This window comes from Pseudoliparis swirei, chromosome 18, assembly GCF_029220125.1.
Source record: "Pseudoliparis swirei isolate HS2019 ecotype Mariana Trench chromosome 18, NWPU_hadal_v1, whole genome shotgun sequence".
Classification (NCBI taxonomy): Eukaryota; Metazoa; Chordata; class Actinopteri; order Perciformes; family Liparidae; genus Pseudoliparis; species Pseudoliparis swirei.
In genome coordinates, this window is record NC_079405.1 from 6,377,174 (window position 1) to 6,401,568 (window position 24,395).

General features: G+C 46.2%; 2 protein-coding genes across 2 annotated transcripts; both read right to left on the minus strand.

The window, feature by feature from the left end:
* Positions 1-9,093: 9,093 nt before the first annotated feature.
* LOC130207825 (uncharacterized) lies at positions 9,094-17,485 on the minus strand. Its single transcript, XM_056436542.1, is given in 22 exon segments — positions 9,094-9,732; positions 9,809-9,926; positions 10,001-10,142; positions 10,217-10,406; positions 13,635-13,765; positions 13,844-13,926; positions 13,997-14,166; positions 14,246-14,360; positions 14,428-14,621; positions 14,811-14,928; positions 15,019-15,227; positions 15,301-15,457; positions 15,537-15,606; positions 15,608-15,749; positions 15,832-15,928; positions 16,001-16,165; positions 16,266-16,340; positions 16,411-16,554; positions 16,881-17,005; positions 17,094-17,189; positions 17,270-17,346; positions 17,425-17,485. Coding segments are annotated over 22 exon segments (2,721 nt in total). The 5' UTR covers positions 17,445-17,485; the 3' UTR covers positions 9,094-9,649.
* A 2,167-nt stretch (positions 17,486-19,652) lies between these two features.
* On the minus strand, positions 19,653-24,325 carry LOC130208542 (uncharacterized). Its single transcript, XM_056437728.1, has 21 exons — positions 24,306-24,325; positions 24,151-24,227; positions 23,975-24,070; positions 23,765-23,889; positions 23,295-23,438; positions 23,150-23,224; positions 22,888-23,052; positions 22,715-22,811; positions 22,415-22,632; positions 22,179-22,335; positions 21,895-22,103; positions 21,688-21,805; positions 21,293-21,489; positions 21,111-21,225; positions 20,862-21,031; positions 20,709-20,791; positions 20,498-20,628; positions 20,220-20,409; positions 20,004-20,145; positions 19,812-19,929; positions 19,653-19,735 (listed from the first exon to the last, which is right to left on the minus strand). The coding sequence occupies exons 1-21, from the start codon at positions 24,323-24,325 to the stop codon at positions 19,653-19,655; spliced, it is 2,730 nt and encodes a 909-aa protein (XP_056293703.1).
* Positions 24,326-24,395: the final 70 nt, after the last annotated feature.

Here is a 24,395-nt window from a genome sequence, read left to right on the forward strand (position 1 = left end):
CTGTCAAACTCGTAGCTAGCTACCAGCTAGCTTAAACATGGTTATAATGGCTCTAATTTATTATTTGTTGGCCTACTTTTATTAATGCAAGACTTGCAATCAACGTCACTAATCTGAGTTCAGGCTGCTCGTGTCACCATCGGTCTACACGTTTTCAGGGGGACCGGTGACGGTATCTCCATCTCGCTCAGCCTGACCGCTGATGTGCTCACGCAGACAAACACGGCGCACGCCGCCGCTTTCAAAGTTAAATACGATCGGCTATCGTAACCTGCTGACAGGGCGGAGTCACCAGAGAAGTTCAAAATAAGTTTCTCAATATCAATTGCCTCAGGCACCGAAAGGAAGCCCCGAAATGTGCGTGGCGTTTCGGTCTGGGTGGCACCGGTTGTGTGGGAACCGGTGCCACCCGGAACCCCCAATGTGGCACCCAACCCTAGTCAGGAATGTTCTGGTGAAGCAGTCTGTTGAGAACGTGCTCTACCGTCCCTGCAGCAGGTAGAGGAGAGGGTGGTCAAGGTTCTCATATGGACAATACTTTCCTCAGTGTCCTCACCACCTGATAGGTTTTTTCCTCTCTATATCATGTAAAATATTCACGGTCAAGGAGGTGAGAAATGAATCACAGACAACGTAGTATCTTTGAAAGCTTTGATCAAAGGGGACGCTCAGACGCACGTGCTTCGAGCACGACGACCTCCAAAGCATTCCGCCGAGCACCCCTTTGGTCCAGCCTTTTATTGAAAGCTTTACACACACACACACAACACCAGATGGAGAAGTGGAACTGAGGACATGTTGACATATTCCTTCCGTCTGGTTTATTATCATTTCCTTATCCGACTCCCCAGACACATAACACCACCTTCGGGTGGGAACGCGGAGTTCGGGAAGCTCCTTTGATTGTTTAGTTTAAGATATGGTAAGCAAAAACATAATATACATTTATATCTCTGTCAGTTCCCTCCTGTTTATGCTATTGCTTATTATTTAAACTTGGTCAATAAGGGCACTCATTTGATTTGTCTAATTTCTAAGCAGCATGTGATTTACGTATTTGGGTTAAGCAGTCCAAGCAGAATCATGATTATTCCTTTTTCTTACACATAATTTGTTAGTAACACCACACCAATCTCTTTGGGAATTAAACTTTTTAGTCAGCAGCTTCACATCAATAATTGTCCGTTCCTTGTGAGGAGTTTTACACAATTATGTCATCCAAGCATAAACCAAAAGTTTACATTATATTTTCTTAAACGGGAGCATTGACAGGTCTTCCCATGTCATCATACATATGAATATAGGCCGTCGTTTCAATGGGCTCCATCCGTGAGGTGAGTCCAGACACCGATGTTAGGGTATTGATTGCTCTGATTGTTATCACACGAATAGACAGGATCACACAACTCAGGACACAGATGACGGTCAACAATCCCGCACCTAACATCGTCCCGTTTTATAAGGACTTGCCTCCATGAGCCGTTAAACAGCCAATCATACCAGCTTTCATATGGCCTGGCTTTGTGGTCGGCCGCCATTGCTCGCTGCAACTGATATAGGCGGCCGAGTGCGTCGGTCATGTTCTGGGAGTGGACATCATCAGTAATATACGTACAGCAGGATGTGTTCAGAAGGACACATGTTCCTCCTGTGGCTGCGGTAAGTAAATCAAGGGCCATTCGATTCTGCATCACCATGGTACGGATGGCGTCTATCTCTCTGTTTTGGGCCTCTTCGATTATCAGGGAGCTGTTGATGAACAGTCCGAGCCGATAATCTACTGTCTCAATACGCAACGTATTTTTCGACGTTCCTACCCACGGGAACAGGGCGAGGAGCACCTTTTGGCCCGTTGTCCAGTGTTTGTACTCTTGGGGTACGTCGGACCCCCACACTGAATCGTGGGCTACGAAGAATGGTGCTTCTCGTTTTTTACGTGTTCGGACTTCTTCCTCAGTAATAAATACTGTGTGATCTGTTACAAAAATCGGGGCGCATGTTCCTTTCCATCCGAACGGGAGAGTGATATAGGCATTGTTTCCGCATAGCCACCACCCTCCCTGTATCATAAATGTACCATTGGATGGAGCATGTACGTTCAATGGTGCTCCCTTCGGGTCGATTTTTATTTGATCGCAGTTGGTAGTAGTTCCCATGGCTGTTTTACCAAGTTTTTGACGGTAACATATTGGGTGGTTTTTCTCGTCTTCCATCACCACTGACTGAGGAATTGCGTATCCCTTCACCGTATAATACCAAACGACCCAGAAGGTTTTGGCGCAATATCCCTTATCAACTCCTGGCGTGTGTACCATGGGGTCCCTCTAGCATTAAACTGTCTTCATGATGTCCACTCCTAGCCATGCTCATGAAACACCCTGCTTGTGCCTCACTCATTCTGGGCGTACAAGGTGACCTGATTGGAAGCAAAGGGTAGTTTGGAACACACGTAACAATTAGTTTTGTTGTAGCTTTTGCTAAAACATGTACATATTTGTACCACTTATTCTTCATCCTTGGGTATTTCTCTTCGTTCTTTCCATCCCATGGACTGTGTTGCATGTGTGTCCATTCTTTCTCTTGTGACAGCAGCGGGTTGGTACCAGCTGTCCCTTCTTCCTCGGGACCTCTGAAACCCTCTTTGCGGCGTCCTGTAACAGAAAACACAACCAGAACGCGCTATCGCCATGGCCATGGCCGCCAAGACTCCGATAATGCAGGGTCCACATTTCTCTGCACTTAACTCTGAGTCTGGAGGGTCTTCTTTCCGCTCCTTCTCCTTGCTCCTCTCGTTTGAGTTCCTCGGGACCTCTCGCTCCATCACCCGAGCCGACACCTAAGAGCAGGGATCGTTGGTTTCTTCACTGACGTTGAGATGGCTGTCTTTTTGAGCGGACAGCCCCCTTTGAAGTCAGTCTTCCCCTCTGCTCGTGGTCGTCTCGGGATCAGGGCACTGGTCCGGGATTTCTGTAGGAACAGTTTGCAATGGGAAAGATGTATCCAAGTGGTCCTCTCGGCTATCTTTACAGCGGTTGCAGTCGTCAGAAGGACTTGGAATGGTCCCTCCCAGCGAGCGTCGCTCCACGTCTTTTTCTTGATGACGCGGATGAAGACCCAGTCGCCGACCTGTACAGACATAATGGGGGAGACAGGTGAATCTGGCAAGACATTTGCTTCCCTGACTCCTCTCCCATCATGGTCTTCTTCATGTACTCCACTATTCTTTCTTTCTCACCCACTTGCTCTAAATCCGGGTGAGTTAGTGGTAGGTAGGGTCGTCTATGAATGATTTCAAATGGTGTAAGGCCCGTTTGGGTCGGAACGATATGCATGTATGTTTTCACAATGTCTATGCACTCCAGCCAAGGTTTTCCTGTTTCAGTCATGCATTTCTTCAGTTTGCTTTTATGGTGCCGTTGGTTCGCTCTACCAATCCGGCACTCTGTGGGTGGTATGCACAATGATTTTTAGTTCAATGTCCATAATGACGCTTAGTTTTGTTACTACCTCGTTTACAAAGTGTGAGCCATTGTCACTGTAAATGCGTCTTGGAATGCCATGAGTGGGCAGAATGTATTTGCATATGGCTTTCACCACTGCTTCAGCATCTGCTTCGTTGTTGGTGCAATTTCTACCCATTTGGAAAATGCATCCACCATTACTAAACAGTATTTGTAATGACCGCATGGCGTGAGTTCGATGAAATCCATGTGCATTACCTGGAATGGGTATTCAGGAGCGGGAACCTGCCTCGCTTGCTAAGGTTTCCTTGAGGGTTGTGCTTGATGCATGTTACACATGCTTTACAAAAAAATTTTAAGTAGTTTTGGATATTTATTGTATAGAAGTATTGTTCTATCATAGATACCATCCCTCCTGTTGAGACATGGCATCATGACTCAAAATAGCCTGACCTTAAATAGACTTCTTGGTAGGATCGGTTTTCCTTCTATACAAAGCATCTTGTTTTCCTCCGTGGCCCCCCTTGTTTCCCATGTGGCTTTTTCTTGTGTTGTTGCATTCGCTTGTGCCTCTCGTAGGATCTCAATGTCTATTGGACTTGACGGTGTTGTTCGTACTGCGTGTACCTGTGGTGTTTTAGCCGCTCGTTTTGCTTCTTCATCAGCTTTAGCATTGCCTTTTGTTATCTCATCTATGCCTGTCTGATGTGCTCGGCATTTTACTACAGCTAATTCCTTAGGTAAAGTTATAGCTGCTAGTAAACCCGTTAACAAAAGTGCATGAACCACTGGACGCCCAGTAGATGTCACCATTCCCTTTTTCCCACATTTTAGCAAATATGAACAATGTTGAGTGTGCATATTGGCTGTCGGTGTAAATAGTCAGTTTTAGGCCTGACCCTGCTTTGCATGCTTCAGTCAGCGCAACTAATTCTGCTGCTTGGGCGGAGTATGTGGGAGGAAGTGGGCCTGCACTTATTACTTCCCCTCCCTGACTCACTACCGCATACCCAACTTGGTTTTTCCATGCATCCTTCTGGGCTGACCCATCCACATACCACACCTCCCCTTCGCGTAGTGCGATATCCTTCAGGTCAACTCTCGGCAACGTGATAGTATCAGCAATCTCTACACAGTCATGTGGTGTGCCATCTGTTGTTGTGGGAACAAACGATGCTGGATTAATGGTGATACATCTTTGGATGGTTATGTGACCTTGGCCTAGTAACACCGCTGTGTAATGCAATTGTCTCGCTGGTGACAGGAATGTTAGTTTTGCTTGTAGCAATAAGGCACTTACTGCATGAGTAACCATCAATATGGTGGGATGAAACAAAATGATATCTGCCGTTTGTTCCACGGCCATTGCAGCTGCTGCAATGGATTGGACACATTCGGCATGGCTTGAGCAACTGTATCCAAGCGTTTGAATGAAACGCTACAGGTCTCATTTATCTCCAGCTGGTTGCAGCAAAACTGATGTCATAAACCCTCTTTTGCAGTCCACTGCCAAAGTGAACTCCTTTTATAGTTAGGGTGAGCTAGAACTGTGCTACGCAAAGTAGTTGTTTTGTTTTGTCAAAAGCTTCATTAGCTTCACAGGTCCATGTTAGTCTGTCGTTTAGAGCGAGTGGCTTGTCATACACTAATGTTGACAGGGTCGCAGTTTCATTAGCATACTCTGGTATGAACGCACGGCAATAATTACACAGCCCAAGAAAAGACAACATTTGTTTCTTTGTTTCTGGTTTCGGGCCATTTAATATTGCTTTCTTTCTGTCATTAGTAACGCGTTTTCCTTCTCCACTGATTGCATGGCCTAAATAAGTTACTTCTGCCTTTGCTGCCTGTAACTTGTCCTTGTTGACCTTGCACCCGTACTTTCCTAAATGGAGAAGTAGCTCTCGTGTCCTGTTCACATGCTTCTTGAGATGTTGAGGCCAACAAAATGTCGTCCACATATGTTATTATTTGGCTATCATTAGGCAGATTTGCTGCTGACACGACTTTTTGAATTTCGGCTGAGAATATTGCGGGACTTTCAGCATATCCCTGAGGTAATCGTGTGTAGGTGTACCTCTTTCCTTCATATGTGAATGCAAACCAATATTGACTGTCTTCGTGTACAGGAATAGAAAAGAAGGCGTTGCTTAAATCTATTACTGAAAAACAATTTTTGTCTGCTTCTATCTGGTTTAGAATGGTATGTGGATCAGGGACCACTGGAGCTCTGATGATTACAGCAGCATTCACAGGTCTGAGATCCTGTATCATTCGCCAGTCTTTACCATTCGCCTTTTTCACTGGAAAGATAGCTGTATTACAGGGAGAGCTTGGACATTCTGTTAAAACTCCTGCTTTTAGTAATTCCTGGATTACGGGAGCGATGCCCTTTTTTGCATCGGGTTTTAATTGATACTGTCTAACACATGGTCTGAAATCACTTTTTGGTGTCAACACAACTGGCTCGGCTGTTGTTATTAAACCCACATCGGCTGGTCCTTTAGTCCACAAAGTGGATGGCATGTTCTGGAGGAATTTTGGCATTGATTCCTCCAGTGTCATTACATTATCTCATGTGTCGTCTATTTTTGTTCTCTTATCTTTGGTTCAGCCCGTACAGTGATTTTGAGCTGTACTCGCGGAAACCCAGTCTAACCGCTGGTTTCCCATTGCATGTCATCAGATGACGGAGGATGCCAATCGGTTACCATGGTTGCGCGTTTAGCTCGGGGTCCCATATCTTTCCATTCGGAGTTTTTGGCTTTTTTAATGGAAACATGAGGAACGCTGTTTTGAACTTGGAACAATGGTCTGTCTGTGTTTTCCAATTCACATTGTAGCCACACATTTCCCGGAATGTCCTTCAGCAGATAGGAGGCCATAATCCTTACAAGGTCATGGGCCAAAAACGCCTGTACGTACTGTAGATCATTTTCTCCCCCCACCCTCATAGTTAAATGCAATTTCTGTCTGTGATCGGTATAAGGGCTGTTTGTTTCTCCGAATCGGTTTTTAAGCCATGTTTCTACGTCTTTGTTTACCTCGTAGGAGAAGTATATGGTCTCACTCCTCTGGACATTGTACACCTCGAGTCTTCGTCTGACAATGCTTTTGCGACCATTCCTCCTCGCACTGGGTCACGATATTTTAAGGACAACATGGCGTCTCTTCCTAATAGTGGTACTGGACATTGAGGATCGACTATGACAGGAATTTTACAGTTTCGTCCGGTCTCGGGGTCTGTCATACTTATGTTTTTTGTCACCTTGTGACGAGCTAGTTTACCATTGGCACATTTTATCATAATGGTCTCTTCGGTAAATGTAGTGTCCGGGGGCACTTGGGTCAGTACCGTTTTACATGCTCCAGTGTCACATAAAAACTCCACTGTTTCCCGTTACACTCAATCTTTCTGTACGGTTTTGTTGTTAATGCGTTTAACATACCCCAAGCACCACAAATGTCTAACATTACTTCATCTTTCTGTTTGTTAGTCTCCTCGTAGTCAGTCTCGTTCTCTACGAGGGTGCTGGGGCTGCTCTGTGGTTGTCATTGGGGACGTTTCCACCCCCACTTAGGGTTGGGGCATTCACGTGACCAATGTCCAACCTCTCCAGGCCCAACATTCTTCCTCATTTCGCCTCTACCCTCCCTCGAGTCTGTCCACGGCCTCTTCCTCGGCCTCCCCGGTACCCTCCCCTTGTGGTTTCCCTCCCCTGGTATGCAGTCAGTCCAAAATCCCCCCCCTCTCGACCGTAGACCTCTGGTCCTTTGTTCATTTTCAGTTTAATGAGGTTTTCTGCGTGACGTGCATTTGACATAATTGTGTCCATGTTAGCTGTTTCCCAAGTGACGCAGTGTTTTCTAATCCAGTCCTCTATAGGTTTCTGGATACCACGGAGGATGCCGTGTTTCAATGATTGTTGGTAGGGTGTTCCTCCCCCTTCCTCGTAGGGGATCCCACTGCTTGCCCTGTGTTCCTCTTCAACGGAATTGGAACTCGGAGACTGACTCTCCGGGTCCCTGTTTACATGCAGCTAATCTGCTGTGGGATGCTGATTGTTGGAACAGTGGGCGAGCTCTTGTCATAACGGCCTCTACCTGGTCTTTGTAACGCCCGACCATTGGACCGTTCAATGGGTGGACAAAGGGTGCTCCTTCGTCCACTATTCCTGTATAATCCCCCCTGCATTTCACCCATCGTAGCACGAACATTTTCTGCATAACTTTCTCCATTTCCTTGCCGTTCAATTTGTAGGATTCGGCCAGCATGAACAAATCTACTACGAACTGATCAAAGTTTTTCTGTGGTGGAGTAACTCCTTCACATGCATTGGTACATTCGGCCTCCATCCATGGCGGAACACATCTGGGTGTTTCCGCATCATGTGGATTAGAGACTTGTAACATTGGAAATGCGTTTGCTTTCTTCGGTATGTTGGTGGGACGGTTACGTAGGCGTGTGGAAATCGGTGGGGGCTTTGGGTCCTGGAGCTCTTTTAATTTGGGATATAACGGTGTGGTGACGCGGTCGTATGCTGGAGGTGATACGTCCTCGTCATCCGGCTCGCTCTGTGGCTCCTCTCCGGAGCTGGACGCTGTTGCTACGGGGTGCTGGTGAACTGCTTTTACGTTGGTCTCGTCCAAATCGGTTTTTGTGTACAGGGCTTGTGAACTATTTTCTCGCGTGATTTCTACGGGTCTTAATTTTTTTTTCGTGGGCGTGTGCCCTTTCTTTTGCTGCTCGGAACCACTGTTCTGCTTGTTTTAGTTCGTGATGTTTTGATTCGCTGAGTCTGGGGTTTTTGTTTTCTATGGCGATGGTTTTAGATTTTACAGATTGTTTCTATCTCAAAAACATTTAGTTCCGGAAAAGCCGTATTTTGTTTTCCATTTTCTCAGATATTTCACACTATCTGAGTCCTGTTTGAACATAAACAATGCGTCGCCTGAAAATTCGCCTTCAGGCTTTCCGTGAGAATTACCCATTGTTTATGGTGTGATCGTATAGTATTAGTACATTTCCTCGTTTCTTTACCCAAACTTGCCAATCTGTGGTTGTCTAATTGAACAGGTCGGGCGACGCTGATTCAAATAGAGTCACAGCATTCATTCACAAACAAATATAAACAAACAACGCTAAACAAACACATAGTTCTCCCACAAATATGTATTAGTTCACCACACTTATTTTTACGACGTAGTCAACCTTTATTCCTCGCAAAAGGGCAAACCTTATTTTCCCGACCCGTAGTCAACCTTTATTTCTCGCAAAAGGGCAAAACCTTTTTTTTTTTTACGGCGTAATCAACCTTTATTTTTCGCAAAAGGGCAAAACCATACGTACTTTGTCTGGATCAGTCTCCTCGGTCTTCGATCCGCGGATCCCGTCAATCCACGACTGGATCTCCTCTCTGCAGAAATTATTATCCACTGCTGAGCGGTCTCTTAATCCGATGATCAGTCGGGGCCTTGCACAGGTGTCAGTGGCTCCGCAGGAAAAGAAAAATCCAGCCGATGGGTATGTTGGGATCCGGGTCACGGCACCAAGTTATGATAGGTTTTCCTCTCTATATCATGTAAAATATTCACGGTCAAGGAGGTGAGAAATGAATCACAGACAACGTAGTATCTTTGAAAGCTTTGATCAAAGGGGACGCTCAGACGCACGTGCTTCGAGCACGACGACCTCCAAAGCATTCCGCCGAGCACCCCTTTGGTCCAGCCTTTTATTGAAAGCTTTACACACACACACACAACACCAGATGGATAAGTGGAACTGAGGACATGTTGACATATTCCTTCCGTCTGGTTTATTATCATTTCCTTATCCGACTCCCCAGACACATAACACCACCTTCGGGTTGGAACGCGGAGTTCGGGAAGCTCCTTTGATTGTTTAGTTTAAGATATGGTAAGCAAAAACATAATATACATTTATATCTCTGTCACCACCTGTGCCATCCTTTATACACCTGACCACTGCACATCAGAGAACTTGTGGAGACGGTCCGTCTAAAGTCGTCGTCTTGCTGCTTCTACCACATCTGTATACAACCCATTGTTGATCTGCCTCATGTGCCACAGTAAAAGTTGCTGCCCTGAATGCATGACATGCAATGCAGGGTTCAAACGAACTAGATACAAATTGAGTGAAGAGATGATTGAAGAACTTTTAAATTAGTTTATTCAGGAGTTTGACCAGAGGTGAACACAATAGGCCCAGAGGAGATCTGCCTTTGGTTGATGGAGTCCGTTCCTCTTTGTACTAGAAGAAAAAAAAGACAAAGGCGATCACCAACTGCATGTAGTTTGTTGACGAATGTTTCCCATATGTCCCGTACCCCGTTTTCTCTCTCGTCTGTAGTTCATCTGGTGTGCAGGTTCAACACACTGGCCTCTGCATGAACCATCTGCTTGCCTATGCGAGTCACAAATCTCTGCATCGCAGTGGACAAAGATCTGTAGACGGACAGAAGGGTTTATTACACAGGGCTACTATGAGATGTGGACAATGCACACTGCTCATACGTTACCTCGTTCTTCAGAACCGCCTCATCTTTAGTAAAGGTGAACATCTTCATAGAGAAGCGTTTGATGTGGGATGGGACTAAAACCCTGGCATCTCTCACAACAGGATGGAAAACTGTCACATAGCTGTCATCAGGATTCACACAGCTGGGGAGGGATTGACAACATATTTGATTTATCACAAGTTTTGAGACCTTACCTAGCTTTATGCTACTCATTACCTGTCCACAATAATATCCCAGCTAGGCAGAGATGTCCGGTCTTCATCAAGTGTAGCCCAACAGTTCTCCAAGATGAGCTCCAAATTTGGGTCAGTAGCCTCAACCAGCTCTACCTCAAAATAGAGAGGCTGCCTCAGATATTTTACAACTGGATAATCTTCTGCTTGGTAGAAGAGCGTGTACGATGAATCTGGAGGAGAAGAGTCCCATTAGAAAGAGGCATTGTCCTGACTGGGTACCGTCTTGCAAAAACAAGGTTCAAGATTCAAGATGTTTTATTTGTCACATACACACAGGGTGTGCAGTGAAATGAAAGTGGCAATACTCAGCAGGAATGTGCAAGGGCAACAAGTACACACTATTTACAATAAAAAACACAATATTTACAGTAAGTGTGTGTGTGTGTGTGTGTGTGCCTAAGAGGGGCAGTTGTGTGGGTCTATGTGGGGGTCCTGGTGAGGTCGGAGTTCACAGTCCTGATGGCCTGAGGAAAGAAACTCCGTCTCAGTCTCTCTGTTCTTGCAGCGTGACTACGGAGGCGCCTGCCTGACCGCAGCAGCTGAAACAGTCTGTTGTTGGGGTGGTGAGGATCCTTCATGATCCTGCCGGCTCTGGTTCTGCACCTCCTGGTGTACAAGTCCTGCAGGGTGGGAGTGTAGTTCAATAGTGCGTTCAGCCGAACGCACTACTCTCTGCAGAGCCTTCCTGTCCCGAGCGGAGCAGTTGCCAAACCAGGCTGTGATGCACTATCTTCCTGTCAGGACGCCTCTACAGCTCCAGAGTAGAAGGACTGAAGGATCCTCTGGGAAACTTTAAATTTCCTCAGCTGCCTGAGGTGGTAGAGGCGCTGCCTTGCCTTTCTCACCAGAGTGTCTGTGTTTGTTGACCATGTCAGATCCTCGGTGATGTGGACTCCCAGTATTTATACCGCTCACCCTCTCCACAGTAGTCCCGTTAATCCCCAGTGGTGAGTCCTCTGTTGTTGTACCTCCAAAGTCCACAATCAGCTCCTTAGTTTTGGTGACATTCATGATGAGGCTGTTGTCCTGGCACCAGAGTGACAGATCAGCAACTTCCTCCAGGTAGGCCTTCGTCGTTGTCGGAGATCAGGCCCACCACCACTGTGTCATCCGCAAACTTGATGATGGTGTTGAGCTGAACCTGGCCACACAGTCATGTGTACAGGAGTACAGTAGGGGCTGAGGACGCAACCCTGGGGATCCTGTGTTCAGGGTGAGGGATTTGAGGTGTGTCTGCCCACCCTGACCACCTGTGGCCTGGCGGTCAGGAAGTCCAGGATCCAAGCACACAGGGGTGTTCAGTCCCAGCTCAATCAGCTTGCCCGGCCAGTCTGGAGGGACTATGGTGTTGAAAGCTGAACTATAATCAATGAACAGCAGTCTCACATAGCCCCCCCTCTGGCTGTCCAGATGAGAGAGTGTGGTGTGCAGTACCTGGGAGACAGCATCATCTGTGGATCTGTTTGGGCGATAAGCAAACTGCAGCGGGTCCATGGAGGAAGGCGCAGATGTAGTCCTTTATCAGCCTCTCAAAGCATTTCATGACCACCGAGGTGAGGGCCACGGTCGGTAGTCATTCATACATGCTGGAGAAGCATTCTTGGGCACAGGGACAATAGTGGATCTCTTGAAGCAGGCGGGGACCACGGACTCAGCCAGGAGAGGTTGAATATTGTGGTGAACACTGCAGCTAGCTGGTTAGCACAGGGCTTCAGGACTAGCCCGGATATGCCATCTGGACCTGCAGCTTTCCTGGTGTTCACCCTCAACAGAGTCCTCCTCACACTGTGCTCGGTCACAGAGAGTGTGTTCATCCCAGCGGTAGAACTCACCTCGGCTACGCTTAACGGTGTTGTTGTTAGCAGCGAGCTAGCGCTGTTGTTAGCCTCAAACCGTGCATAAAATGAGTTCAGGTCGTCCGCTAGGGATGCGTCGGCACTCACCATAGCGCGGTCTGCTCTGGTAGTCTGTGATAGTCCGTAGTCCCCGCCATAGGCGCCTGGTGTCGCTGCTCCATCTGTGATTCCACTCTGTCTCGGTACCTCCTTTGGCTTCCTTCACCGCCTCCTCAGTCCATAGACCGCTGCCTTGTACTCGTCCATGTTGCCGGATACAAGACCGGTGTTATAGGCAGCAGTACGCGCTCACAGCTTCACGGATGGATCTATCAACCCACGGCTTTTGGTTAGGAAAGACCCTAACTTTTACCGTGGGGACGATGGTGTCCGTTAGCGTTGCTATGAGGCTCATTGCTACTTCCGCAAACTCGCTGACGTCACTGGAACTGGATTGGATCATGTCCCAGTCGACGATACTCAGAGCGTCCTGTAGCTCAGCCTCTGATTGGTCAGACCACCGCTTCACGTTCCTCGTCACTACCGCTTCCCGCGATCTTTTGCCGGTATCCGGAAGCAGAAAATGGCGGCATGGTCTGATTTTCCAAACGGAGGGAGAGACAGCCTTGTAGCCTCTCTTGAATGGCGTATAGCAGTGGTCCAACGTTCTTTCCCCTCTGGTAGCACACGTAATGTGTTGGTGAAAGTTCGGCATGACTTTTTTTAGGTTTGCCCTATTAAAGTCCCAGCCACCACCACAGCCGTCGGGATACTTGTTCTGATGCCGACATAACACATCATGTAGGTCCGATAGTGCTACGTCGGTGTCCGCTTGTGGTGGTATGTAGACGGCTGTGGTGATGACCGAGCTGAACTCCGGGAAGGTAGAATGGACGGCATGAGATCGTCAGATGTTCCAGGTTCGCGAGCAGGAGCGAAAGAGTCTTAATGTTCTTGGGGTCGCACCACATGTTGTTCGTCATGAAGCAAACCCCTCCACCTTTAGATTTACCAGACTCTTCCGTTCTGTCTGCACGGAAAACAGAGAAGGACTCGGTTGGGCATATGACTCGATCCGGCACCAGCGGGGTCAGCCACGTTTCCGTCAGACAAAAGATATTACAGTCCCTTATGTCCCGTTGGAATCTGATCCTTGCCCTGACATCATCCATCTTATTTTCCAGAGACTGGACGTTAGCAAGAAGGATGCTGGGCAGAGGTGGGCGGTGGGCTTGAACTCTCAGTCTGTTCGAATTCGCTCCGTTTCCTCGATGTTTTCGTCGTCTCCCGAGTAGCGGCTCCACTGTTGTTGATGTGGTTCGCTGACGATCTCTGCCGCCACGCTGGATCGATGGAAAAAGTGGACAAAAACCCTTGTTTTGCGCAAAAGTTTATGTCCAAAAGTGTGCTGTGGTCGTATGCTGTTAGTGCCGATGTGTTTGTGGCAAAGAAAACATTAAAAATAAACACAAAAACTAAAAGAGCGCACAATCTCTGCGGAGCTACCTCGACGGTGTCTGGACACAGCCGCGCCATCTTCGTTTTTGATGAAGTCAACGTTACCCTGGGCTAGCCTCATTTGAACCATCAGCTGTCCTGAGCCGATCTCTGCGGTGGGTTCATAGAGTCTTGGTTTTGAGCTGAAGCCAACAGTCCGAGTCTCGTTGACCACATAGTAGCAGGAAATGGTTTGTCTTGGAGAAAAGGAAATACACTGAGGTGGACCTCAGTAGAAAGTATATTCGATTAAAAGTTTGGACGAGTCCCTCTACCTGTACTGAGGACCAACTGGTGATGCTCCTTTGTTGTAAGGCAAGGCAATCTCATTTTCATACAGCATGTAGTGGTCAAAGAACTGAGGACAAAAGGACAGAGGCATTAGCATTTAACAATAGTGTGGAGATTTAAGGTGAACCAACACTTACTGTTCTTGTGGTTCCACATGATGCAACATTGAAAGAGAAATATGCAAAGCGATCACCACTGAATGCCGGTTTGCAAGACTGGTCCATTAGGGTCAGCCTACTTGGGACCATATTGGTCACAGAAGCCACCTTCACAGCCGTAGCTGTCATCGTTCCATTGGGGTAGCACTCTGCGAGTAGAGGTAGTAAGGGTGAAGAACATGTCCTATAGTCCCATCAGCAGAAACCCTCAACATGTTTAAGTCTTACCGGTTGTTGTTAAGGGAAAGTTGCAGGACAAGAAGAGATCAGCGAGCACCCAGTCATTACGGCTATGCAGCAGAAAGAAGCCAACGTGGGCTCTTAGTGAATCTGAGGTTATCAGCTGGAAGACAATGAGGGAAGTTATCCAATGCAGAAGCTTCAAGGTGAGAGGTTACAGTGAAACATACCTCGAAGGTCGCATCCTTGGCATTGTATGGAAGACTAACGCTGAAGTGTGTGCCGTTTTCTTGGAACTGGTAGTGAGCCATCTCAGGTGTCAGCTGTTGTCCAACCATTGCCTTGAAATTGTTGCCTTGACTCCCATATTTCACACTGATGTAAAACTGGTTCTGGTCACAGGTGCCAGTGATGGTTGGTAGCTCTAAAAGCAGAGACAAGGTTGACCATTGGACTATCTTTAGCATAAACTCTACGAGGTTGTGTAATGTCATATTTAAAAGGAGACACCCAAGGTTTTTGGTCAGTTGGCATCCATATCACATCTTTCAGTTGTTAAATTTCTCCCCTTGACGCAATTGTGAGCTAGATACAGTGAAAAGTTCAATCTCACCAACATCTTGCAGAGACGCCTGCAACTCGACTGGGTGGGCAAACGGAGTTTCTTCAGGATGGATGATAAACCCAAAGATCAGAGAGAGGAAGTAGGTTGTAATCAAGGGTTCAGGATTCTGCAGATGTAAACAACTCAGTTATGTCACTGAAACCAATAGAGCAAATAAGCTGGCACCAAGTGACATTTAGCATTTAATTTCACTTGCATCTTTCAGGACAATATCTGCATCAAAGGGCACTAAAACAGAGATGCTCTTGGTTCCATTGGAGTGGCGATGCTCCTGGATGGTAAAACCTCTGGCATTGCTCTCTTCAACAGTGAGCACGCTGGTGAAGAAGGTGATGTTCCTCAGCACTACATCATGAAGAAGAGGCCCCAAGACAACGCTGAAAAGGCGAGCCTCTGGGACAGTATCTGAGGAACAGGAAAAAGGCTATAAACCTTCCTTTATTAGCCTGAAGTTGTCGGCTTCCAGATAACGACTTACTTTCTTGGACGTGGGGAGCTTGAAGAATAAGAGGGGTGGTAATGGGGAACAAAACCTTGTATCTGGTATCATCTCGGGTGCCAGTGGTCCTCCACAGTACCTCGAGCATGGGCTCCACAATGTACGTGATGTGGTACTGGTAATCTGGGGCATGGCTCTGCAATTATTCATGACATTTTAATAAAATATGCAAAGAAAAGTAACTCTTTCATTTCTAAGCTACAGGACTTCCCAACCTTGTAGTGACCATCAGGCGAGCCCACTGGGATCTCAATGATGATGTGGAAATCTGTGGTGGACAGCGTACCGTGCAGCCATCTGAGATCCATCAAGCCTCCTTCCGTTAATGCCCATGTGCATTTCTCGGATTTCAAAGCTGCCATCTACCAGTGGTGTCATACGGCGAGGTACGTGCCAAGAGATTACGTTGTTGGTGAAGAGGACACCACCTGTTAATGATAACCCAACTGTTGACTCATCCATATGACAGACTTAAGAAAACCATCTCCACACAGATTGCTCGAGACTTGCCTGTGGGACAAGCAGCTGCCAAGTCCACCACACCCAGCCCATGTGGTGCCTTGTAGTAGGCTCTCACCCTGAAAACTTCCATGTTGACTCCATCCACCTAAGAGATGTCAGGTTTATAGTTCTGCTTCCAAAGCCAACTTTTATGCAAACAACTTTGTGTGTTGCTTACCTCTTCTGAAGTGGTCTCTGCTGTATTGTAGGGGGATCGCATAACCAGACGGGTTGAGGTCACCATGGCACCATAACCGGCTTGTTCAGCCTCCCTCAGAACCATTGACACTGGTTCTGGTGTGTAAAATGTCAACTTCCAGATGCCATGTGATTCCACAGAGGCCTATAGGCAAGGAGAGAATTAATCATTTCCTCTGGTGAATGAGATAAGAATGGTGCAGGTTGAAACGCAAGCCCACTGTAAAAGGAATTTGTACACATACATCAGGCATGACGTCGATCTCTTTAACATCTCGAGTCTGCCCCTTAGCTTCAGGAGTAGCAATGTGGTGGGACACCTAAAAGAAATGGTGGCTTAATAGCTAGTTAGAAACAAGTCGGTAGAGCTTTCAATATTAAGTGACCTACTTCCATGTAGTTCCTGTCACAGAGAATCTCTCTAGAGGCCCAGCTAGTGTAGCTGCAAGTCTGGCTCACATCATGGGTAACCACATCTGATCCACTGGGGCCATACATCCGGAGCCTTAAGCCAACATTAAAGGTTTGATCGTCCTACAAATGAAATGCATGAAACAAGAATTTGGTTTTAGGAGAGTCAAGAGCTTAAAATCCTGCAATTTTTTAAACAAAAATGGCTCCAATTGGTGTTCTCCAATTGGGGAAACGTGTTTAGTATTTTTATAGTGGCTAAAATATATAAGGTCAAGCACTGGCCATTTTAGATGGCCACTGTATAAAACGCATACAATACTGATAAGCTAAAATATATCCTCGTAAAAAGTTCAATTCTTAAGTCATTAATGCAACAAATGTGCAAACATGTTTCTCACAGGCAACTCATAATTTAATGTCCTCAAATAAAGTAAACTCAAACATACCTTATTGTCCACGTAGCAGCCCAGCAGAGACGAGTAGATTCTGGTGTTACCCCACGGGTCGGACTCCATGCTGTAGCCACACTGAGCAGCCAAGTTGGGCGTTATCACAATGTGCTGGGTGCCATCTGGGGGGGGGGACATAAAGACGAGCATGACAGGACACCTCTCTCCTAGTGTTAACCAACCATGCTTATGAGCAGACTGCATACTTACTGATGGCCTCCACCTCAAGCGCATTCCCCACTGCTAGGGCCTTGTCCAATGACAGCCTCATTAGATTACCCACGCAGTCTGAATGCAAGCCACTGCCTGTGAAAAGAAGAGGCTTGTGAGGAGCAGTACACTTTCTAGAACAATGGTAATGTCATTTAGTTTAAAGTCTGGCTTACGTGACTGTGAATTGACCTTCATATTTGGCCTTGCTTGAGCCAAGAGGATTACTGCAGCCATCAAGTTCCATAACAACCTTTAAGTAAAACACCTCATTTAGAGACATTAAGTGGGCAGCTAGCAGTCGTTAAACAAAGAAAGTAGAGTAACTCACATGTTCCCAAGTCTCCACATCTTGCAGTCTGAGAGCAGCCAAACAAAAGAACTAGAGGAATCCAAACACTAGCAGCGCTTGGCACTGAACACCCAGCACACCTGATAACAGACCAACTCTGAAGAGAAGTGACTGACTGCTTGCTGATACATCGCCAGCTGTTTTATACATCAGTTAATTACAATACACATGTGAGACATCACCAGCTGTTTCAAAAAGGACCTGTAACAGGTGATCTTCCATCCTGGAGTCTCTATTGGGAGAGGAGGACACAAAAGGGAGAGGACAGCAAAGGGAGTGAAGTTTGAAGGGAAGTCAACAAATGAAGAGAAGTTTGGGAGAAAACTGTCCTGATAAAGGAAGAGTGGTTTACGGAAGGTGATGAGGGGGAATTTAAAATAAACCCTTAAATGCAGAAAGGAAGATGAGCATGTCGGTCTTAGCTCGATAGCCCTGACTAGGGAAGTAACAAAAAAGATCGGAGACGTGGAAATGGCAAAAGTCCTGAGGGATGAAAACTTGTTTACACTATATTAATGGAAGAACCGAAAAACAAAGCAATGCTAATAGAAAGTATATGTAAGAGGATTTTAAGTGAGAAAAGAGTGTTGGGTGAGAATTGAGTTACACGGTGTGTGATAACAGGTATTGCAGTCGATGAAGATCTCTAAAAAATCCAACAGAGTTTGAGTGGGGGAGAAGTGAGATGAAGAGATTGATAAGAACAGTTCATGGTGAAGGGGTTGGGCTAACATTACGTTAGATAGCGGTTAGCTACATTTAAGGTATGGTTTTCTGCAGTTCAAAGGTCGCTATGTCTATCTACGTCTGGCATCCTTGTAACTCATATCTGGGAGTGAGATGTGTGTGCGCTTTAAGTCATCTTTGCCTAATATAGAACAATGCACACATATAACACACTTTCCTCTATATGTTCTGGCAGCACACAATATAATACAATACATTTTATCTTGCACAGGTTGGACAGACTCACTGTCGACCAATTGGAAGAATGGGTAACAATGGATTTTCCTGAGAAGAGCAGTATTAGCCTAGAACAGGGGTGGCCAACCAGTCAGAGACTAAGAGACACATTTTTTACTGTGTTACCGCAAAGAGCAACATGATGCGCGCACACTCACACACACAAACACAGTCACACACACACACTCAGTTCAACCAAGTCCACAAACAATAATATAATATTTTACAATAGCGTTTTTCTTTTACTATGCATGTTGCTTAGTGGGACTTCCTGCATTCTTTGCCTTGAACAATCCTCTTCAATATGGCTTGATTCTGTTGTTGCCACAGGAAGCATTTCTTTCACATGGGTCAGTCAGAACAGGTCGATGCTTTCATTTCACGTGTTTCAGGAAACACTCGCACACGCACGATCTTCAGCGAATTAACGTCCGCGAACCCCTCCGTAGAACGGCCCGCTCGACATTCGGCTGTGGAGTTTCTGCGTTTGGCCAGCGTCATAGTTTAATTTCATCTCGCCCACTTGCGCGTTTGACGAAAATACCGTCTTGAACTCATGCGGAGCGAGCACCAACATAAAAAACCCCCACAAACTTCGATATGAACGTAAGAGCCGCATGGCCTAAAACAGTGGTCCCCAAACTACGACCCGCCCCCTGAACAATACCTTAGACGCTTTCCGATTTATTATTTTCACCTGGCCCGCTGCCGTTGAGATTGCAGTGAGACGCGGAGAAAATGTGAAGTGGTGCTCTTCGCAATAAAACATCTTTGATGGGACGTGTTACGTCTCGGCCAATCAGCGTTTGGGAAGTTAGGTTAGCTTGAATGTTAGTCCGCTACATCTGCTGCTGTCACGCTACACGGTGTAGCGATACTAACAAAGTACTCGTGCGTTAAAAACGATGTGATTTAGCAGTCTGTTGAGAACGTGCTCTACTGTCCCTGAAGCAGGTATAGGAGAGGGTGGTCAAGGTTCTGATATGGACAATACTTTCTTCAGTGTCCTCACCACCTGTGCCATCCTTTATACACCCGACCACTGCACATCAGAGAACTTGTGGAGATGGTCCGTCTAAAGTCGTCGTCTTGCTGCTTCTACCACATCTGTATACAACCATTGTTGATCTGCCTCATGTGCCACAGTAAAAGTTGCTGCCCTGAATGTATGACATGCAACGCAGGGTTCAAATGAAATAGATACAAATTGAGTGAAGAGATGATTACAGAACTTTTAAATTAGTTTATTCAGGAGTTTGACCAGAGGTGAACACAATAGGCCCAGCGGAGATTTGCCTTTGGTTGATGGAGTCCGTACCTCTTTGTACTAGAAGAAAAAAAAGACAAAGTCGATCACCAACTGTATGTAGTTTGTTGACAAATATTTCCCAAATGTCCCGTACCCCGTTTTCTCTCTCGTCTGTAGTTCATCTGGTGTGCAGGTTCAACACACTGGCCTCTGCATGAACCATCTGCTTGCCGATGCGAGTCACAAATCTCTGCATCGCAGTGGACAAAGATCTGAAGACGGACAGAAGGGTTTATTACACAGGGCTACTATGAGATGTGAACAATGCACACTGCTCATACGTTACCTCGTTCTTCAGAACCGCCTCATCTTTACTAAAGGTGAACATCTTCATAGAGAAGCGTTGGATGTGGGATGGGACTAAAACCCTGGCATCTCTCACAACAGGATGGAAAACTGTCACATAGCTGTCATCAGGATTTGCACAGCTGGGGAGGGATTGACAACATATTTGATTTATCACAAGTTTTGAGACCTTACCTAGCTTTATGCTACTCATTACCTGTCCACAATAATATCCCAGCTAGGCAGAGATGTCCGGTCTTCATCAAGTGTAGCCCAACAGTTCTCCAAGATGAGCTCCAAATTTGGGTCAGTAGCCTCAACCAGCTCTACCTCAAAATAGAGAGGCTGCCTCAGATATTTTACAACTGGATAATCTTCTGCTTGGTAGAAGAGCGTGTACGATGAATCTGGAGGAGAAGAGTCCCATTAGAAAGAGACATTGTCCTGACTGGGTACCATCTCGCAAAAACAAGGTTTTGATGAAGTCAACTTTACCCTGGGCTAGCCTCATTTGAACCATCAGCTGTCCTGAGCCGATCTCCGCGGTGGGTTCATAGAGTCTTGGTTTTGAGCTGAAGCCAACAGTCTGAGTCTCGTTGACCACATAGTAGCAGGAAATGGTTTGTCTTGGAGAGAAACGAAAATACACTGAGGTGGACCTCACTAGAAAGTATATTCAATTAAAAGATTGGACGAGTCCCTCTACCTGTACTGAGGACCAACTGGTGATGCTCCTTTGTTGTAAGGCAAGGCAATCTCATTTTCATACAGCATGTAGTGGTCAAAGAACTGAGGACAAAAGGACGGAGGCATTAGCATTTAACAATAGTGTGGAGATTTAAGGTGACCCAACACTTACTGTTCTTGTGGTTCCACATGATGCAACATTGAAAGAGAAATATGCAAAGCGATCACCACTGAATGCCGGTTTGCAAGACTGGTCGATCAGGGTCAGCCTACTTGGGACCATATTGGTCACAGAAGCCACCTTCACAGCCGTAGCCGTCATCGTTCCATTGGGGTAGCACTCTGTGGGTAGAGGTAGTAAGGGTGAAGAACACATCCTATAGTCCCATCAGCAGAAACCCTAAACATGTTTAAGTCTTACCGGTTGTTGTTAAGGGAAAGTTGCAGGACAAGAAGAGATCAGCGAGTACCCAGTCGTTACGGGCATGAAGCAGAAAGAAGTCAACGTGGGCTCTTAGTGAATCTGAGGTTATCAGCTGGAAGACAAAGAGGGAAGTTATCCAATGCAGAAGCTTCAAGGTGAGAGGTTACAGTGAAACATACCTCGAAGGTCGCATCCTTGGCATTGTATGGAAGACTGACGCTGAAGTGGGTGCCGTTTTCTTGGAACTGGTAGTGAGCCATCTCAGGTGTCAGCTGTTGTTGTCCAACCATTGCCTTGAAATTGTTGCCTTGACTCCCGTATTTCACACTGATGTAAAACTGGTTCTGGTCACAGGTGCCAGTGATGATTGGTAGCTCTAAAAGCAGAGACAAGGTTGACCATTGGACTATCTTTAGCTTAAACTCTACGAGGTTGTGCAATGTTATATTTAAAATTAGACACCCAAGGTTTTTGGTCAGTTGGCATCCATATCACATCTTTCAGTCGTTACATTTCTCCCCACGCGATGCAATTGTGAGCTAGATACAGTGAATAGTGAAAAGTTCAATCTCACCAACATCTTGCAGAGACGCCTGCAACTCGACTGGGTGGGCAAATGGAGTTTCTTCAGGAAGGATGATAAACCCAAAGATCAGAGAGAGGAAGTAGGTTGTAACCAAGGGTTCAGGATTCTGCAGATGTAAACAACTCAGTTATGTCACTGAAACCAATAGAGCAAATAAGCTTGCACCATTGACATTTAGCATTTAATTTCACTTGCATCTTTCAGGACAATATCTGCATCAAAGGGCACTAAAACAGAGATGCTCTTGGTTCCATTGGAGTGGCGATGCTCCTGGATGGTAAAACCTCTGGCATTGCTCTCTTCGACAGTGAGCACGCTGGTGAAGAAGGTGATGTTCCTCAGCACCACATCATGAAGAAGGGGCCCCAAGACAACGCTGAAAAGGCGAGCCTCTGGGACCGTATCTGAGGAATAGGAAAAGGGCTATAAACCTTCCTTTATGAGCCTGAAGTTCTGTCATTTAACAAATAATGGCTTACTTTCTTGGACGTGGGGAGATTGAAGAATAAGAGGGGTGGTAATGGGGAACAACACCTTGTATCTGGTATCATCTCGGGTGACCATGGTCCTCCATAGTACCTCGAGCATGGGCTCCACAATGTAGGAAACGTGGTACTGGTAATCTGGGGCATGGCTCTGCAATTATTCATGACATTTTAATAAAATATGCAAAGAAAAGTAACTCTTTCATTTCTAAGCTAGAGGACTTCCCAACCTTGTAGTGACCGTCAGGCGAGCCCACTGGGATCTCAATGATGATGTGGAAATCTGTGGTGGACAGCGTGTACCCTCGTGCAGCCATCTGAGATCCATCAAGCCTCCTTCCGTTAATGCCCATGTGCATTTCTCGGATTTCAAAGCTGGCATCTACCAGTGGTGTCATACGGCGAGGTACGTGCCAAGAGATTACGTTGTTGGTGAAGAGGACGCCAACTGTTAATGATAACCCAACTGTTGACTCCTTTGTGACAAACTAAGGGAAACCATGTCCAGAAACAGATTGCTCGAGACTTGCCTGTGGGACAAGCAGCTGCCAAGTCCACCACACCCAGACCATGTGGTGCCTTGTAGTAGGCTCTCACCCTGAAAACTTCCATGTTGACTCCATCCACCTAAGAGATGTCAGGTTTATAGTTCTGCTTCCAAAGCCAACTTTTATGCAAACCACTTGATGGGTCTGTTGCTTACTTCTTCTGAAGTGGTCTCTGCTGTATTGTAGGGGGATCGCATAACCAGACGGGTTGAGGTCACCATGGCACCATAACCGGCTTGTTCAGCCTCCCTCAGCACCATTGACACTGGTTCTGGGGTGTAAAATGTCAACTTCCAGATGCCATGTGCTGCCCCAGAGGCCTATAGGCAAGGAGAGAATGAATCATTTCCTCTGTTGAATGAGATAATGGTGCAGGTTGAAAAGCAAGCCCACTGTAACAGGAATGTATACACATACATCAGGAATAACGTTGATCTCTTTAACATCTCGAGTCTGCCCCATAGCTTCAGAAGTAGCAATGTGGTGGGACACCTAAAAGAAATGGTGGCTTAATAAATTGTTAGAAACAAGTCGGTAGAGCTTTCAATATTAAGTGACCTACTTCCATGTAGTTCCTGTCACAGAGAATCTCTCTAGAGGCCCAGCGAGTGTAGCTGCATGTCTGGCTCACATCATGGGTAACCACATCTGATCCACTGGGGCCGTACATCCGGAGCCTTAAGCCAACATTAAAGGTTTGATCGTCCTACAAATGAAATGCATGAAACAAGAATGTGGCTTTAGGAGAGTCAAGAGCTTAAAATCCTGAAATTTTTTAAACAAAAATGACTCCAATTGGTGTTCTCCAATTGGGGAAACGTCTTTATTATTTTTATAGTGGCTAAAATATATAAGGGCAAACATTGGCCGTTTTAGATGGCCGCTGTATAAAACGCATAGAATACTGATAAGCTAAAATAAATGCTCGTAAAAAGTTCAATTCTTAAGTCATTAATGCAACAAATGTGCAGACATGTTTCTCACAGGCAACTCATAATTAAATGTCCTCTAATAAAGTAAACTCAAACATACCTTATTGTCCACGTAGCAGCCCAGCAGAGACGAGTAGATTCTGGTGTTACCCCACGGGTCGGACTCCATGCTGTAGCCACACTGAGCAGCCAAGTTGGGCGTTATCACAATGTGCTGGGTGCCATCTGGGGGGGCAATAAATACGAGCATGACAGGACACCTCTCTCCTAGTGTTACCCAACCATGCTTATTAGCAGACTGCATGCTTACTGATGGCCTCCACCTCAAGCGCATTCCCCACTGCTAGGGCCTTGTCCAATGACAGCCTCATTAGATTACCCACGCAGTCTGAATGCAAGCCACTGCCTGTTAAAAGAAAAGGCTTGTGAGGAGCAGTACACTTTCTGGAACAATGGTAAAGTCATTTAGTTTAAAGTCAGGCTTACTTGACTGTGAATGGACCTTCATATTTGGCCTTGCTTGAGCCAAGAGGATTACTGCAGCCATCAAGTTCCATAACAACCTTTAAGTAAAACAAATCATTTAGAGACATTAAGTGGGCAGCTAGCAGTCATTAAACAAAGAAAGTAAAGTAACTCACATGTTCCCAAGTCTCCACATCTTGCAGTCTGAGAGCAGCCAAACAAAAGAACTAGAGGAATCCAATCACTAGCAGCGCTTGGCACTGACC

Coding starts and splice junctions, on each gene's coding strand:
- LOC130208542 (XM_056437728.1), bottom strand. CDS start 24,325: ATGTGGAGACTTGGGAACAT. Junction 23,225..23,294: donor GTGACAGGAACTACATGGAA/GTAGGTCACTTA, acceptor CATTTCTTTTAG/GTGTCCCACCACATTGCTAC. Junction 20,629..20,708: donor CCAGTTGGTCCTCAGTACAG/GTAGAGGGACTC, acceptor TTTCTCTCCAAG/ACAAACCATTTCCTGCTACT.